At 31.8% G+C, this 20,028-nt stretch overlaps 1 protein-coding gene across 3 annotated transcripts in view; it reads right to left on the reverse strand.

The window, feature by feature from the left end:
- LOC126738522 (uncharacterized) overlaps nt 1-20,028 on the reverse strand; it is a 46,074-nt gene that overhangs the window by 8,110 nt on the left and 17,936 nt on the right. For 2 of the 3 annotated variants that reach the window (XR_007661365.1, XR_007661364.1), the window contains exon 3: nt 8,478-8,587. Coding sequence is in view for 1 of the 3 variants with exons in the window: in XM_050443894.1 (XP_050299851.1) it covers nt 7,547-8,587 (1,041 nt within the window). In the remaining 2 variants the exon portion in view is untranslated. Of the gene's footprint in view, nt 1-7,426; nt 8,588-20,028 lie in introns of those variants that run through there. The other variant, XM_050443894.1, reaches the window with a different exon arrangement.

Raw genomic sequence — 20,028 nt, forward strand, 5'->3', positions numbered from 1 at the left:
TATCCCTATAAACAAATCGGTCCATCGTATCATTAATAAAGTGCATAGGGCCTACCCCATTCCATGAAAAACAACCCCATAAAAATACACTAACTTTACCATGCTTAATTGTAGGTGTTACGTATTTAGGATTAAACCTTGTATTGATTCGTCGCCTCACACGCCTCATTCCATTAGAATTGAATATTTTGTAGCGCGTTTCATCACTGAATAGAACTTTTTTCCAGTCATTGACGGTTAATCATGCTGGTATTTTGAGCGACACTATCATAAGGCCATTTATTACTGATTCTACTTTAAATGGCCAAAAATAGCTTGAGTTACATCAAAACCAAGTTCTTCCTGTCATTCAATTCCTATTTAATTTAGATCTAGGATCGGTCTATTTGCAACAAGCTGCCCTACTCATAATGCGGTTATGGACATTCTGTAATCATTCTAGCCGTTTTATTAATGAGACTGGCGATATTAAATAACCCCCTATATATCAAGATTTATCCCTTATGACTTTTTTTTGGGGGTCTTCATAAGGAGACTTTTTGCACAGACCAGTTTAGTAGCTTAAGAAATTTAAAGGAGTTACGGGAAACAAATTGTTATATGTGGCAATTCCATTTGACCAAAGACTCCTATGAAACTACGAAATAGCTATTTTAACTTATTGTTAATAAGTTAAAAAGAAGGTATGATTAGGCCTCTTATTTAAGGAATTAATTTTTGTTAGGTTTATTTTATAAAAGTTTTAATTATATTTTTCTATACTGTTTAAATTTTTTCTAGTATTATCGGAACTTTTTTATAAGAATTTTTTGGGATTGCGATTTTATGTGGCTTGTAATTTTTAAAATGCCTAAATTTTGCGAAATTTTATTACAAGTAATACAGTCACCTTCATCAAAGTCAGACGCTTGCGTCGCAACGTCGTAGTTAAGAAAAAACACCAAACTTTTAGCACCTCTCTATGGATAATGATCAATTCCCCAACCTGTATATATGGCAGGAGAGTCAGTAGATTTGAGTTTATAAAGACCGACTTTTTTGAAAATCAGGTCGAATTTGTTGTTGTTTATGATAAGCTCGGTTATAAAAGAACTAGTGCTCTTCAGTGATATTTTAATATTAGTTTGATAATTATTTTTTATTGCTCTAAAAATTTGGAAAAGATTTAAAAAAAGAACGGATAGATGTTTATAATTAGGAGAGTCTAGAGTATATGACTACTATAAAGTAGGACTGCTTGCCTTTTTGTTTTTATCTTGGAGACTTGATTGTCAACATGGCTTGGGTCGCATCTATTGTTAAACACAATTTATTTAGTAATATCAATTTCATTAATAAAATCTGTTAAGGATATCGAAATATTAAGTAAGCTTTTAATTAAATAATTAAAGAGTTCCATTTTGTATGTCTACCATATGACGGTTGCCTTAGTTTGATTTTCAGAAAATTTTAAAGAGATATTCTTTTTAGTGATTGTGCGGTATGAGAAATTAAGGTTTTTATTCATTTCGGATTTCACCGTGAATGTAATAAATGGATATAAATTACTAAAACAAAATAAGAATAAAAATATTTAAAGGATCAATGGAAACTGTTGTAAACCAGTCATCCACGTATCTTATCCAGTTTAAAATTTTATTTTCATTCAACAATATAGAAAACGAACTTTCTCTATTATCTAGAAATAAATCAGCTAAGAGTGACTAGATTTGTTTCCTTAAAAATTAAGGGACCAATAAAATAGAAAATTATAAATGCTAAATCTTGCAAATATTATGCCAAATTGAAAAGTATACAACACTTAAGGCGGTTTATAATTAGAATATTTTATCTAGTGCGAGAGGGAAATTATCGCAAGAAATTTAACGTTGCTTTTATATTGTGCAACATATAAATTTTTATATAATAAGTAAGTTTAAATAATTTCCTCCATTTAATTTCTACGAGCCAAATTTTTGCTAAACGCCACATTAGCAAAAGCCTGCCAGATACTAGGGTAAGGAAAAAAACCCGAAATGGTGTAAATAATAGCTGCTGTCAAAAGTTTTAGTAGCACGTTTCCCAAATCATTCTCCCGAGTACAGCAACGGGAAAGATTTAAAGTTGTAGCGGCAGCCGCTTATCTGCCGCAGAGATAACCGAAAACTACATGAATTATTTACCGAATTTGATAAGTGTCTGGAAACTCTTGAGTTTGGGAATATCTTTAAGAGTCAAGGTAGTTAAAGTTTGCTAAAGTATATTATTAAATAAGATATACTTCGTTGAGGGTACATATTATAAATAAATAATAGATAATAAGATTCCAGACAAAGAACTAAATTGCTATTAGTCTTATCTTTTTTACTTCTTATAAAAACTATTTATAAGTGTCAAGAATAAGAAATTCAGACTTAAAATAAAACTGAAGATTCCAGTTTTTACTTGCCGAATTCGCTAGATTTTTTATACATTTTTATAAGGCCCAACGTACACATTTTCAACACTTTATATACATATATTTTACTTGGGTAGCATTCATTCAGAAATTTCAGAATAAAGTACTATTATTGTTAGTATTAGAGAGAGCTCATAGGGAGTAGTTATATAATATAATTCTATATAATGTATCCAAAAATGTTTTCGATTATCTTAAAGGAAGTTACATGAAATAATTGAAGGAAACTGCGTAGAAATCTATTGCAAGTAAGATATTAAATATGGAAGAGAAAACTTAGTTATTACAAAGTATTTTTATATGCCTAAATCCACTGGAGGAATAATATACTGCATTTAGCTATTTAGTCTTAGACAATTTTAAATAAATATATCTTTCTTTAATCATAAGTTATCATTCCAGATTATTGTTATAAAAATGTATATAGGTTAAATAACATTAAATTTTGTGTACTGTTTTACTCCTATTTTTTAGTTTAAGTTGATTAGTGAGTTTATTTATGGTTCTACTTATATTTAGTTTAATATTTTCCTATATCTTATTTGAGTTGTGATAATTGGACTCAAATTTAAGTTGTTTTATTGTAAATCCTGAAAGTTTAAATTTTTTAGACTTTGTATACTTGCTTGCTTTGGTTGCCAGTATTCTCTTGAATTTGTTAGTCAAGCAAAAGCCGTGTCGAAACTTTCGTGAGTCTTTACAAGGGACTGCAGTTCTTGATACGAGGGTGAATCAAATATGAACCGGACTTTGGTTTTAGTAATTTTATTGGTACAGTAAATAAAAGTTTGAACACATGTTATTTTTCTACATAATCTCCTCTCTTATTTACGCATTTTTCCCACCGGATCGGAAGTTTTTTAATTCCTTCATCAAAGAATGAAGCTGGTCGTGTCAGTAACCAATTGCGCACAAACGTTTCCACACCTTCGTCGTCGTCAAAGTGATAACCTCCCAATTCTTCTTTTAGTGGCCCAAACATGTGGTAGTCACATGGTGACAAATCGGGACTGTAAGGCGGGTGTTCAAATCGTGCCAAAAGCCTTTCACACACGGCAAGACGGTTTGCTTTCTGATCTTCCGTCAAAAGGCGAGGAACCCATCTTGCACACACTTTGCGGTAACCCAAATTTTCTGAAATGATTGATTGAGCACTTCCGTATGATATTTCGACGTGTGCAGCAATTTCCCACAATGTAAGGCGGCGGTCACCTTCAATCAGCTCACGGATCGCACGAATGTTCGCCTCATTGATGCTTGTCCTGGGTCGGCGTGCATGGCTCTCGTTTTCCACTACCTCTCGGCCATCGGAAAATTTTTTGTGCCAGTCGTAGACTTGAGTCCTTGATAAGGTTTCATTACCGAACTGTGCAGTTAGTCGACGCAAAATTTCGGAAGGTTTTACGCCCTCACGCGACAAAAATTTTATAATAACGCGTTGCGCAACAGACGTGTGTACCTCTTGTTCAGACATGATGCTACTAACAGCTCATCTACTCCGGTGCGCCAAACCGACTGACTCCCCTCCTCTTGACATCCCTATCTAGCATATATCAGGACGTCGCGCCACTCGCTTCACCTATGGCGCGCTAAACAGAAAAGTCCGGTTCATATTTGATTCACCCTCGTATTTTAATCAGTTCTGTTGTTTACCTTGGAAAGAATTAAAAAAAAGTTGTTAATAAAAAAAGTGTATTCCTTACATAAAAGTTTGCAATATACTTAATGACTATTTTCCTTATTGTAATAATTTACCTGATGGCACTTTAAATACCTTCATTAATTTTTATTAGAATGGTAATAACTCCCGTGAGAAGCTGAACTGAGGAATTTGTGAGGTGAGCAAAATAATTTTTTATTAAAATTTCGCTTTAAAAAGTTGGATGTCTTTTTAAACTTTAAATTAAAATAAATGCAAATATTTAATGGGTTATAAGAAAAATTATAAGAATAAGTTGACCATGTGCCATGTGCAACTTACCTAGGTTGGAATGTGGCCGTTCTTTGGAATTTTTATGACAAAATAACACAGAAAACCTTAAATACTCTTTAGTCTGTTTCTTTAAAACTGCCCTCAGTAAAACTTTAATTTAACTCACAAAAAAATCCAGACCTAGATAAGATATTTTCTTTGTAAATCCGCTCAAAGCGAAGCCAGCTGAAGTCTTCAACTCTCAGCTGACAAATGACCCATTAACCCAAATCGGTCGAAATGGTTCCCCTCCAGATTTTACCATGTTTAAGTCATCTGTCAGACTGTCAACCTTGGAATCTTACTGAAAATATAGACAATTCCTGCATGAAATAAGTAGTACTGTAAGTATGTACCAGCTACAATAAAACTTAAAAAGGTCCTGAGAAGAAAATCAATATTTGGGTTTGACAATTACTTTGTTTACAATTTTATTGAAATGAAGATTCACTAACATTTCCTACAATAAAATTATGTTAAAAGAAAGAGCAACAATTTTTGCTCAACTGACTATTGCGGACGTCACACATAATAAAGTCTCATTCTAATTTTCAAATCGACATTGACCAAGGCAACCGAAAGAAATCAGACACCTGTATAACCTCACAATGCAAGATCAAGGTACCAACAATATCAACCTAGTCAAGATTAATTATTAATATGAATTTTAAAATTATTAAAGCTTAAAAATTAAGCTTTAATATGAATTTTATTCTTAATAAGTAGTTAATGTTATAAAACAAAATATCCTTTCCATTAATGTTTATATTCTGTTCTGATATATTTATAAATATATTCGTCATTTAAATACATTTGCAATAAATATGGTTATTTCCTAAATGGATCAAAATTTTATAATTATTGAAACCTATACAATTATGGTTGATTTTTCTATGGAGATTACCCTTTCTTATAAGCCCAAACCCTGTTTGCTTTCTACCTTTATAACCACTAATCCAAGACTTTGATAAATGAAAGAAGTTTTATTAAATTATATTAAAATATTCCAAATTTGAATACATTGAGTTAAAGTATTATGCTCACAAAAAAAAACTGTAACAAACTTTGTTTAAGATAAAAGCTTAGTTTTAGACAAATGGATTTTTCTATAAGATATTTAATTAAAGAAAGTTTGTTTTCTATATTGTTGAATGAAAATAAAATTTTAAACTGGCCATTTTAAAATTTTAGACTGTTTTACAACAGTTTCCATTGATCCTTTAAACATTCTTATTCTTATTTTTTTTTAATAATTTTTATCCATTATGTCCTCACACCGCACAATCACTAAAAAAAAGAATACTTCTTTAAAAAATTCTGAAAATCAAACTAAGACCACCATATGACATACAAAATGGAACTCTTTAATTGTTAAATTTTTGCAGAAAAAAACACTTTTATACATTATTCATACGCGTATTCTGGAAAATATATTCCTGAGTTATGGAAAAAAGCTATAATTAAGCGACTAGATAAAGTTTCCGATCCTAAGAAGCTTAAAAATTTAATACCTATTGTTTTTACAAAATTATGAAGAAACATATTTATAATTAGAATATAAAATTTTATAATTCTTATAATATCGTTCCAAGCTGTTAGTTTGATTTTTGTAAACAGTTCAAGGCAACTACTTACCTTGTATTGAAGATAAAACAAATGACTTGCCTATATCTTCTGGTCTTTGGTAAAGCATTTAATACACTTAATTTTAAAATCCTACTTGCAAAGTGGCACTAGTTGCACGTTTATAAGATGATTCACTTAATTTATTGATTGTATTGCATATTTCTATCAGTATTTAGACGTAAAGACTAAATTTTATAATGTAAGTACTAACTAACTATGTATGTAGCATTAACTATTGGAATGTTATAAGGCTCCTAACTAACAGAGCCAAGAAGCTGTAGAATATACCATATTCGATGAATATTCCATATTCATCGATGATGATGGAAACCATATACTTCATGAGGCTGAAATATATTTCCAGCAAGACGGCGCTCCTCCTCACTATTTTCGTCCCGTTCGGCAATGGCTAGACGACGAGTTTCCAGATAAATGGATAGGGAGAAGGGGATCTATAGAACGGCCTGCTAGATCTCCTGATATAACGCCGTTAGACTTTTTTCTATGGGGGTCATTTGAAATCTATTGTGTTTACTCCCCAACCTAAAAGTTTGGATGAACTTCGTCAACGCATCCTCGACAGCTGCCATGATATCCCACAATAGGTTTTTAAAAATGTCCGTCAGGAATTTGAACATCGCCTATATCATTGTTTGGGCAAAAACGGGCATCATTTTGAACACTTATTGAAATAAAAACTGATATTTTCATGTTTTTGTTTTCTATCTGAACAAATTAAGATAAACAAAGATTTTTCTAATTTTCTCGAAAACGAATCGACCGATTTGAAAATATCAAACATCAAAATAAAAGATTTCGACCTTTTAAACAAGCTATTACTCGATACCCCTTGCCATTTAAATTTTTTAAAGGGATGATCCTGGGGGGCAGAGGGTGAAAGAGGGTGAAGTAATTTTAGGTTAGAAAGTTGTCCTCCTTGAGAAACCTTTTGACGTATTTCGGCATTTTTTTTAAACAGTGGTTTTCGATAAATCCGTGGTGGGAAGTTTTCAAATGAACACCCCGTATATTTTCTAAGGGTGCATTGCATAGGTTTTTTTTTACTTAAAGTGAATTTATGTATCCTATGTAACATTTTTCTCTTTGCTAAATAATTTTTTAAATTTGAATGTAATTGATAATCCACCGTGTTTTTAATTGGATAATGATGTACCGTATGTGACAGAGCAATAAAAGATCAAGGTTATATAATTTTTGAATAAGATTTTAAGTCTGGATACATCTCCAACAAATGTAGATAGGTGTATATCCTATTATTATGTATTTATTTATTTGAACATATATTATTTTATTAATGCATCTCAATTATAAAAATGTTTTTTATTGATAGCCGTACATTAAATGAAAGAAATTTAATACAACTTAAAAGAAAGTGTTTACTGGTACAATTTTATTATTCTTTTCTTTTACAACTTTTTTTATTTGACAATTTTTAAATATATACTATATTACATTATAAAACACTATAGATGATTTTATTCATGCTTCAGTTAATCTCTTTTAGCTCTAAGATATCTAGTATATAATCTGGCTATGATCCAAGAAAAAATCAGAGGAACACAAGTAAAAATAATTAATACAGCAGGGCCGAACGTTTCATAACTAACGCCAAAAATCAAAGGAACCGTTAATAAAGCAAGCTGGCCTGTGGTGGTATTTAAATTATATAGAGAGACATTTTTACGTGTACAAAACACTGTAGGCCATATATAGTTTATTTCATGACGAATGAATATCACTGGTACAGTAAGAAGCAAAAAAAGCTGGAAAGTTGGCATCCATATAGTTAAAGCCATTAAAACAGTTGCTAGAAATAACATTAAGTCTGCAATAGAGTCAGAGGGAAACACCTTGAAACTTACAGCGTGACTTTTGGAAGTATAATAACCAAATATAAAGTCTAAGAATGTAATAAAAGCCACAGTAAAACCTGCCGAAACTGGATCTTTAATGTTATAGTGATGTACCATGATCTTACGCACTTTTGCCATAAAGACCCAAAAACTTCCGACAAAAAGGTAACGAATTAGCAAAAGATCCCAATTCGTTCCTAAGTCAGATTGCTCGAAATCTTTTATATTTTCCATTAAAACTTGTTTAGTTTTTCTTACTATTGATGGGTTTACATCTGCAGTAATTTGTTCGTGGCTTATTTCCTGTATTGGAGTTTTTGTCAAAATTACAATATTTATAAAGGTAAGCACAGCGGATAGGCTACATATTTTCTCAAATCCTTCATCGATGCCATATAAGTATCCAGCACAAATAGGTCCAGCAATTAGACCAAACTTGCTTAAAATATTATATTTAATTAATAATTTTTCGTAGCTATTACTATCAAGTTCTTTGGATAGTAAATCAACTAAGCTTGCTTGAGTTTGGTTAATTAAGCTAAAAAATATACGAGTCAGTATTACAAACCAATAATTTGTTGGAGTCAACGGTGTGCCTATCATCAAAATCGTTAATAATGTAACACTAAGTATAAAAAGAAGCCGCTTTCTTCTGCTGTAGTTCAGAGTCAAGGTGTTCTGAAAAAAATAATTAAAAATTAATGTGGTAGAATATTATTTTTAGATTTTAGAATGTATTTATAATAATACGTTTACTATTATAATATCCATTCCATCATTTAATGAGGAGCGATAGGTCTTGCTACTTTTCTTAAAATAATAAACAAGATAATATATATATATAAATATATGCACTATCGGACAAAAGTAGTATGTTATATATATCTTATACATATTTATATACAGGGTGTTCCGTTGATCATGTTACAAACTTCTGGGGCAAATAGAAAACGTCAAAAGAAAAACAAAAGTTCATATTCGTCAACGTCGAACCTAACCTAATACATAATTGGCGGCTGGGGCTCGTGTTCAAATTTGATTTTTGGCTGTTTGAACTGCTATGTTTTTCATTTTAACTATCTACTTCGGCGAAGACTAGGCTGTTGCATCGTGTGGTGAGTTTTTGCTTTCTAAATCCGTTTTGCATCTGGCCAACTCTCTTGTCCCCGAAAGTAAACACGGCGCATTTGAACTTTGAACTCACCTGGGCAGACGTCTCTCAGACATTCCAAGTTGCTAGGTTGCCAGAAGTACTTTAATATCACCAATCGTGGGAAATGGTTAATAGAAACTGTAAAGGCTGTGGCAAAAACCTGGGTAAGGGAGGCCTTAAACTTCAGTGTGGACGGTGCTGTTCATATTTCCACCTAGAATGCGGAAAAGTTACAGAAGTTGAAGGGAGGCTAATGCAGGCCCAGAAAACTCCATGGAGTTGTAAGGATTGTGAGAGGAATGCTGCTGGGAGGGTATCCTTGTCCCAATCTGCATCTAGACTAGTGGATAGCGACATGCAGGAACTGAAAGCCATGATCAGGGATTTGCAGAGTGAACTTAGAGATGTAGGGCGATCCATGGAGTTTATAAACGAGAAGTTTGAAGAGGAACGAGAACGTAATAGAGTAATGTCTGGGATGTTTTCGGAAATATCAAAAGATAATCAAGCATTAAAGCATCGAGTTGAGAAACTGGAAAGGGCCTTGGACATGGAACACACAAAAAAAATCCAACAAAATATATGTATTTCTGGTTTTCCTCTCAATGAGAATAATGGTACAAAGGTGGCCGCAAATGATATTATTAAGCTACTTTCTTCGATGGATGTTACTGCTACGCCCGAGGATTTTGTAAAAATTCACCAGTTTGACACCAAAAATGGCACTAGAATATCTGTTACCTTAAAGGATATTAATCTTAAAAATCGCATTTTAACTGCTCGGTCTAAAAAAGGCAAGATGACACCAAGAATTTGTGGTATGGGTTTATCAGAGGCGCCAATTTATTTAGATGAAGAGTTGACCAAGGAAACATATAACCTTTTTAAAAAAGCCAAAATCCTGAAAGATATGGGTTTTAAATATGTATGGCATCGCAATGGTAAGGTGTTGGCTCGCAAGAACGATGGAGATAATGCGCTGTTAATAAAGAACGAGAATTTTCTCAACGGACTTACTTCGGAATCCTAAGGTATTTGACGCCAAATTCTTTATTTAATAAATATCTTGGTATAATTTTATTCAGTAATTCGCAACTAAGCTTTTTAAAAAACTTTATTTTACAAAATTACTAAATATGTGATCTACGGCGAAGCAACTTATGGACTGACTCATAAATGACTGGAGTCGTATTTATAATTATATGAAAATAGCTGAGACAAGCATTATTCTTATGACTAATTATGACTAATACAATGATTAATTATTATTAGATCATCGGAAATGGCCATATAATTCCTCCCTCCTTAAGTCTGAGAAAATCGGGGTTGATTTTCGAAGGATTGTTTTTCAAGGGGATTCAATTTTATGTCCACTTTTACATTTTCTTTTGTTTTACATTTATACTTATAATATACAAAGATTATTATCCCTATTATTATTACAATAATAATTATAATTAATGTTACAGATACACCTGAGCTGATAATATTTAGTTTTTCTAAGGGGTGTGTTGTTAATTTATTGACATTTTTTAATTCTTCGTGTATATTATTTAAATTAATTTCTTCGAGTTCTAAGGGTTCTAATTTTTTAATTAGTTCTTCATTAATTGTTATTGGTGGTAGTTTTAATCTTAAGTTAATAGAATCTGATTTTTGAGAATCGAAATAATCATTCTTTATTTTGACAATACAACTTTTGGGTAGAATTAATGTTGGTTGATTGATTGTTTCAATGGTGTGTTGATTAGGGCATTGAAAATTTATTTTTTCTTGATCTTTGGGAATTATTATAATTGAATTATCCTCTAATTGGGTGACAGATGTTTTTAAATAATTAACAGGAGTCATTGGGCAATGATTTGTCAGGTTAATTGTCTCAGAGATGCAAGGTTCATTTTGATTTAATATTTTTGCATGGCAAAGAAAGATGTCCTCGATTTTTTGGCAACTTTCTTTTAAATTATAGAAATCTTTGTCTGATTTCAATAAATAGGGATTACTCAACATTGTTAAATGATTATTTATTGGGATAGGGAAAACATGATAGAAAGCATAAGTTTTCTCAGATATTAGGGGTATTGCTATATAGAAAATTATTAGGTCTTCCTTTATTGTTACGTCAGCATGTGCGACTTCATAATATTTAATTATGTTATCAAAAGGAATTCGTGTTTTCTGATTAAACTTAGATAGGATGACTAATAGTTCTTGATATTTGAGAATACTATGATGCATAATGTTTATTTCTGCGAAATTAATTGCAGTTTGCACATTCATACGTATCTCATTGATGACGCGAAGATTGTTTTCTAGCGTATCAAGTAGTAAGATAAAATATAGTGTAGTAGACGTTGACTGACTCATCTGTCTTAGGTCATTAATTTCCTTATATAATTTTTGCTGATTATTTCCTATGTTAGTCAGCTGAGTGTCAATATCATGGGTTAGTTTCTTTAGAACAGTTTGTGTTTGTAATATGTCTTTTTGTAAAGTATCTTGATTATTTTGGAGAGTTCTAATATAATTGTCATAGCGTTCTCCATCGTCTGCGTCTAATGTACCGTATAGATATTTTTGCGCTTTTCCTAAGAAGTTAAATAATCCTCTTTTATTTCTTTTTGAAATTGGCTTGGTTGTATAATGATCTAAAAATGATTCTATTGATCTTGATTGATTGAGAAGATCATTTGTTTTTACAGCTAAAAGATGATATAAGGGTAGATTTGATTCTCCCAAAGTCTTATTTGCATACATAAGCGTTTTCTTTGTTAGTTTTAAGCAATTCCTTATATTAGTAAGATTTACGTGATAATAAATATGATGATAACTAGTTACTACATAACCTTTTCCTTGATAGATTGGTAATATTGGGTTGTTAAGAGTTTCAATCTGGTATTGTGCGTTCACGAGCAGTGGAAGTATTACAAGAAGGGTCTTCATTTCCTAAAATTTAGAATGCCTTTTAATATCTTTAGGATGTCTTTGCTTTTTGAACGTCTTTATTTTATAGATAGGTTCTAATTTCTGTGATAATTTTTTAGGTGTTTTTAACAATTGATCAGTATTTTCCGGTATTTCAGGGTCGTTTTCTCTATTTTGATTAAGTTTGCTAAGGACATTTGCCTTTTTTGCATTCATTTTGGAATAAATGTTTTTATTTAATTCCTTGAATGTTTCTGTCAATTCATTTATATAATCCGTTTGTAATTGGTCTAGGTTTTTCTCAAAATTTAACTGATAATTAAGGTTTCCTTTAATTATCTGGAATGGGGTATAATCATGTGACGAATGTATGCTATTGTTATAATTTAATACAGCTAAATCAATTAGATTTTGAAGTGGTTTTTGAGAATAATCGTTTTTTAAAGCAACTAGGCTTTCTTTTAGAGTTGAATGAAATCTTTCAATAGGTGAGTTTGAATTCGGGTTATATGGTGTTGTAAAATGCAACTCAATTTTATATGCTTTACAAAGATCTTGAATTAGGTTGCTTTTAAAATTTCGAGCGTTATCTGTTGTGATTCGACATGGGGTTCCATGGTGTGAGAAGAATTTAATTAAACTCTGACATATCTCAATTGATGTCTCATTTATTGGATATGCTGCAGCAAATTTTGAAAAATTATCTATTATTGTTAAATACTTTTGAGCTGCTATTGAATATATATCCATGTAGATATGCTCAAAGGGTTTAGATCCTGTTGGGGTTGGTTTAAATATTACTTTGTGTGGATGTCGATCATATTTCGTTTTTTGACATACTTCACAGGTGTTAATAAAATCTATTACGTCTCTTTCTAAGCTTGGCCAATAGTAGGATTGTTTAATATTTTTAATATTTTCGTTTATTCCTCTATGTGATGTCTTTGTTGTATGATATCTATTAATTATTTCTTTTTGTTCATCTTGATTTGTCACATCTTCAAGTAGCGTATTAGAAATGACTAATTTAAACATATTACTTGAGAACGTTTCTTGGAATATTCTAAGAATTACTGGTTCTAGTTCCTTGTTAGGGAAATGTAAACAGTAACTGTCTGGTGGTAAATGGTCTCTTAGAAATATTTGTATTTCTTCTGTTATTGGGTTTTCATTTATAAACATTATTATTCTTTTCTTGGTTTCGAATAATTTCTTCATTATTGAATAGGGTTTTTCATTTCTTGTCCATTTAAAAATGATTTGATTTTTATAAGTATTTACACTTTTGTTGACATAGGGTGCACCTAGTATTGGGTTTTCTATTGATGTATGAATTGTCTCTGTTTCTGAATCTTCTTTTCCATTTTCATTTTCTTGTTTAGAAGTTGATGGTAGTGTTTCATTATTATTTTTATTCGGAGGTCTTAATTGAATATCTGATATTATTCGAATTTTTGGTTCTGGTTTGGCTTTTTCAATTTCTTTTTGTGGTTCAAACAGGTTTTCCTGCGATTCAATTCCTTGCGATTCGAAAAATCGTTTAATTTTATCATGCCAAGCATATTGGTCTTCAGTTTTTTTATTTCTTTCGCATACAGCAGACATATGTGTTAATGGTGGATCTATTATATTTAAAGGGTGTATATCCAACGGTGGTCTTGAAAGTGCATCGGCATTTAAGTTTCGAGTACCTTTCTTATAGTGGATAGTATATTCGAATTCTTGAAGTTTTAGTCTCCATCTGACTAATTTTGAGTTCGGTTCTTTAATGGAGAATAACCATTGAAGTGGTTTATGATCTGTTACCACTGTAAATTTTCTACCAAATAAATAAGGTCGGAAATATTTGGTGGCCCAGACAATTGCTAATAGTTCCTTTTCTATTGTAGAATAGTTACATTCAGCTTGGTTAAGAGTTCTGCTTGCATATGCTATAGGCAAATCTGATCCAACGGGACCTTGAGAAAGTATAGCGCCGATTGCGTAATTGGATGCGTCTGTAGTCAGGACGAATGGCTTTTCAAAGTTAGGATGTTGAAGTATAGGATCATTCATTAAAATGGTTTTACAAAGATTAAATGCTTCTACAAAAGGTTTATCATGAATTATTTTAACATTTTTCTTTAGACAATGAGTTAGGGGTTTTGTAATTTTAGCAAAATTCTTAATGAATTTCCTGTAGTATCCGATAAGTCCTAAAAAAGATTTTATTTCCTTTGTGGTATTTGGAATCTTGAAATTTTTTATTGCTTCGACTTTCTTTGGGTTTGGCTTGATGCCGTCTGGTGTTACGACGTGTCCTAAGAATTCTACAGTTTTACGTAGGAATTCACATTTATCTAATTGAATTTTCATATTAAATGATATTAGACGTTCGAATACTCGTCGCAGGGCATCGATATGTTCTTGAAGTGAGGTCGAATAGACAATAATATCGTCCATATATACTAAGCATTGTTTTCCTAGTAATCCTCTTAAAACATTTTCTATAGCTCTTTGAAATGTCGAAGGAGCATTTTTGAGGCCAAAGGGCATTCTTAGGAATTCATAATGTCCATGTTCTACGTTGAATGCCGTTTTAGGAATACTATTTTTTTTCATTTCAATTTGGTGAAATCCACTTGTTAAGTCAATGGTCGTAAAATATTGACATCTTCCTAGTTTATCTAGAATATCCGTTACGTTTGGCAATGGATAGCGATCATCGATTGTTTTCTCATTTAATTTTCTATAATCGATCACAAGTCTCCATTTTCTTTTGCCAGATGCGTCCATCTTTTTTGGTACAATCCATACAGGTGAACTCCAGGGTGAGCTAGAGGGTTGTATTATTTTATCTTTTAACATTTGTTCTATTTGATTATTTACTTCTTCCTTATGGATGTATGGATATCTATAATTTTTTGAATGAACTGGGATTTCATCTGTTGTATTTATAACATGTTTGACTTGATTTGATGATGTTAAAGAATCTCCAGGTTTAGTTAAAATTTGGCTAAAGTTCTTTAGAAGTTTAAAGAGCTGAAATCGTTCTTCCGGGTTTAAATGTTGATGTCTTATTAAGGATTCTAATTCTCTGCATTCAAGAGTTTTTCTTTCTTGATTTAATTTTTGTGGTTGCGTTTCTTCAAAATTTATTACTTCGTAATTATTGATTTCAATTGGTTCTAATGGTAAATTTTCATTTATATTGCATTCAAAAGCGAAAGTTTTATCCGAATGATTAAGGATATCAACTGTATATTTATGGTCATTAACTGTTATCAATGTTGGTTGAATTTCAATATTTTCGTCAGAAAAATAAGGCATTATCCAAGTTGAATCATTAGGTAGGTTTGTTTTAAATACTACTTTTTGAATTGTTTTAGGCAATATTTCGATTGTATATTGATCGAAGTTTTGTCTATATTGAAAAGGAATTTCTAAGTAATTATTCTTCAATTTCTGATTTTTTAAGTCGATGTTCAAGTTAAGTTTACAAAGATCTTTTACTCCTAAAATTCCATCGAAATATTCGTGAAATGGGTATAGGACAAAGTCTATGTGTTCGCTTATGCCAAAGGGTAAAAGTAATGGAATTTTAGCTTTAGCTGTGGCTTTCCTTGATCCAGCACACGTTTGAAGGGTAGAAATATAGGGTACGATTGATTCAGGGAATAAGTTTTCAACTATTGATGGTCTGAGAAGAGATGCATGAGATCCTGTATCGATTAATAATCGAATGTTATAATTGGGTATTTCGATATAGGGTAATTGATTGACTTGAAAACTGTTTAAATTCAAGCATGATTTGTTCCCGAGGCTTGTAACTGAAAATTTTCTAATTTTTCTGTTAAAGTCTCTTCAGCAATGTAATCATTATAAGGGTTTTCTTGATAGAAATCATTATTTGAAGGTTGATCTTCAGATGATTCAAATTGTGGGTCAATGAAGTATTCTTCATTGTCTTCATAATTAACATCAGTTTTATTTTCATCTTCTAAATGCGTTATTTCTTGAATTAGATAGTTGGGTTTTGAGTTTTGAAAATGGTTTTGAAAGGGTCTTTGAAAGGGTTGAGGTGATCTTATTTGAGAAGGGTTTCTCTTAGGTTGGATACTTACTCCTGACATGGGTTGTGGATATTGTTGTTTACTGGGCGGAATTGGGACATTCCTTTGATTAGAATTCAAAAATTGATGTTGATATTGTGGTTTGAAGGGAATTCTTGGGGGTAATGGAGGAGGTTGACTTTGTTGTTTATTAAATATTGACATTCTTGGGTGATTAGAGATTTGGTTGGGTGTCATCATTCGTGGAATATTGATTGGAGAAGTATTTTGATTTGCATTGTGTCTATTTTGAGAATGATTATGTACGAAATTATTTTTAAAATTAGCTTGACTTGTCAAAATTTCATAGTTTGTTATTATATCAATAGCACTGTCCAAGTTTTGAGGATTTTGAACTATTAATAAAGTTCTTAGTTCATTAGAAATATTGGCTAATAGATTTTGTGTTGCGGTCAATTCATTTTGAGAAATTAAGATAGTTCTTGCTTCAATATTATTAACTTCGGTGCATATTTTTGTATTTATTTTAGTAACTAAGGCTTTGAGCTTTTGTATGTAATCTTGAGTGGATTCATTCTTTTTACTCAAAAATATTAATTGTTGTTGCAAGTTACTTCTAGTAATTGGGTCACTAAATTTTTGTCTTAGAGCTAGTTTAATTTCTTCCCAATTTACTAAATCAGGTCGAGTCAAAAGAAAATCTTCAGCTGGTCCTAAAATTTTAGATTTTATTGCCAAGTTGACATACTCTTGTTGAGACGAATCATTATTAAAATATCTTAAATGAAATGTATCAATTTGATTAATAAAGGCTTCCAAATGTGATGGAGTTCCGTCAAATGTTTTTAAAAGAGTAACTGTTGATCTCAAAGCGTCAGCCATTTTGAAATTAGAATTATTGGTACAAATAGCAATATCAGAATATAATGTTTCTATATCTAAATTAGAAAAATCAGTATTTGTTACTGAGCTATTTCTTCTTAAATTACTACTAATTCTCGGATATGTAATATCTTCAGAGAATGTTCTATTTCTACTCATTAAAGTTATTAAAAGTTTATTAATCAATTAGTTTATAAATAATAAAATAAAATAAAATAAAAATCAATATTTCTTAACTAACAGGACTTTCCAACAATAAGAAACAATTTTAGTAAATCACTTACAATTATTGTTCTTGTCTTCTTCCTGTATCAGGCAGTAGCTTTGCCAAGAAGATGAACTGCTTGGGTAGGTTGCTGCTTGTAGTAGACGCTAGCATAGGCCAATACGTCTTACTGGTTGTGTCGTTGTGGCGTACCAAAAAGCGATTTTCAACCAGGAGCCAAAGCTCTAGGCCGGGATCTGTTTCTGATTCCTTTCTTAATCTGTTGACACAGAAGGGTGCACAGTCTTGATCATGTGGGCACTTTCACATTAGAGTTTACACTCTAAAGGTTACTGGTAAAAGCACTACTAAGAGAGCACTGATAATCCAGAAAGCACTGATAATCCAAAATCCAGAAAGCACACCGAAAGGTATCCTACCGACTGCGCCAATTTTATTCAGTAATTCGCAACTAAGCTTTTTAAAAAACTTTATTTTACAAAATTACTAAATATGTGATCTACGGCGAAGCAACTTATGGACTGACTCATAAATGACTGGAGTCGTATTTATAATTATATGAAAATAGCTGAGACAAGCATTATTCTTATGACTAATTATGACTAATACAATGATTAATTATTATTAGATCATCGGAAATGGCCATATAATTGTATGTTTAAGTTATAAATATTTTTATTTGTTTGGTTACAAATAGTATAACTTATAGTTTGTTTTATTAGTATAAATTTAAGGAATTTATTATATTATATAGGTAACAATGGCTAACATAAAAAAATCTCAAGTAGGTCATGTAAATATTCGATCACTTTTGCCCAGCAAGAACGCTGTCTCGGATTTAATTATTAAATTGGAGTTAGATATTTTGGGAATTTCAGAAACTTGGCTGGGTACTAACATACGCGACGACGCCGACGACTTGGTTATAGATGGTTTTAGGTTCTACCGGCAAGACCGTAATACTCGTGGAGGGGGAGTAGGTGTGTATGTACGAGACGATATTTCTGTTAATACAGTAGACACTGGTGAAGAAGTTGAGTTTTTTGAGCAAATTTGGTTGATACTGCGTATTTGTGGGCTGGGCAATTTTTACCGTCCGCCTAATAGCAACCTATTAAATAGTATTGAAGCTTTAGAGACATCTGTCTCGACAATTGTTTCCTTGTGTGATGAAATAGTATGTATGGGTGATATGAATGTAAATCTTAATTTATGCAACAGGTCTTCTGAACTCATTGACAATTTTTTAAATTCTTTTTCACTGTACCAAGTAGTTAAAAATCCAACGCGTTGTTGCGGAAATAATTTTAGCCTGATTGATTATATAATTACCTCGAATGTCGATTTGTTGTGCGGTGATGTTATTCACTATGACATGCACGAAATTACTGATCACCAACTTATTTATTGCAAACTTAAATGCAAAGCGTCTCGTAGAACACCCAAACTAGTCGAATTTAGAAGTTTTAAATATTTTAATCTTGAGGCTTTCAATGCTGATTTAGTCAACACAGATTGGGGAAGAATTTTTGACACAAATTGTATAGATGGGAAAGTCGAGCTGTTGACCAATAATATGTTAGACTTATTCAATATTCATGCTCCTCTTCAAAAAGCGCGGGTAACCAGACCTAAATCTCCTTGGTTTACTGACGTCCTAAAAATTATGAAGTCAGAACGCAACAAATTATTGTCTAAATACAAAAGAACAAAAAAACAGGAGGATTGGGAGGCCTATAAATCCCTAAGGAACTATTTTACTCGTGCTGTGCGCCAAGAAAAAAAGTCATATTTAGAATTCATTACAAGTAAAAATTGTTCCAGGGAAACGTGGAAAGCTCTAAATGAGCTAAATATATACAATAAAACTAAAAACAATATTAATGTACCTTACCACCTAAAAAAGCCCAATGAGATTAATAATTTCTTTATAGATTCTGTAAATGCTTTAACGCTAAATGTGAATAATAATTCTACTGCTAGTGGCCAAGAAAGCCGAACAAACAATGTTTTCCAATTTTTGCCTTTTACTGAGACAGATGTGTTACGTGCTGTATCTAGCCTAAAGTCAAACGCCTGCGGTTTTGATAACATATCACCTGACATGATTAAACTCTGCTGTCCTGTAATTGTACCGATTTTTACTCATATTTTTAATGAAATCATTAAACATGGTGTGTTTCCTCCCAAGTGGAAAATATCTGTAGTTCTTCCCTTGCCTAAAAACAAAAATGCAGAGAGTTTTTCTGATTTACGACCTATTAGTTTGTTGTGTGTCTTTTCAAAAATTCTAGAAAAATTAATTTACCTCCAAGTGTCTGCACATTTCAACAAACACTCTTTATTTAGCTCTACACAATCGGGATTCCGTAAAGGGTACAGTACAGTACATCAATTCTACTCAAAGTGATGGACGACATTTTTAAGGCTGCGGATAGGGGTGAGACTACAGCGCTTGTTCTTCTTGACTATAGCAAGGCTTTCGACACGCTTGATCACAGACTATTATGTGCCAAACTGAGGTCTTTTGGTTTTTCTCCCGAAACCGTTGAATTTTTTAAAAGTTATTTAATGGGACGGTCTCAGTTTGTAAGGATTGATGGAGTGGGATCTGATCTTAAATTGCTTACTAAGGGTGTGCCACAAGGGTCTATTCTTGGACCCCTATTATTTGTCATTTTTACCGCTGATTTAGACTCTGTGATTGGCGATGACTGCTCTGGCAATCGATATGCTGACGATACCCAAATCTCTAAGAGTTTTTCTAAATCTGAGAGTCATGCGGCCATCAGTCAACTGAATCAATGCCTGGAAAGAGTGGCAAATTATTCAGAAAATAACGGTTTAAAGCTCAATCCTTCTAAATCAGCTGTTATATACT

Source organism: Anthonomus grandis, chromosome 7 (assembly GCF_022605725.1).
Source record: "Anthonomus grandis grandis chromosome 7, icAntGran1.3, whole genome shotgun sequence".
In the NCBI taxonomy this organism is placed as follows: domain Eukaryota; kingdom Metazoa; phylum Arthropoda; class Insecta; order Coleoptera; family Curculionidae; genus Anthonomus; species Anthonomus grandis.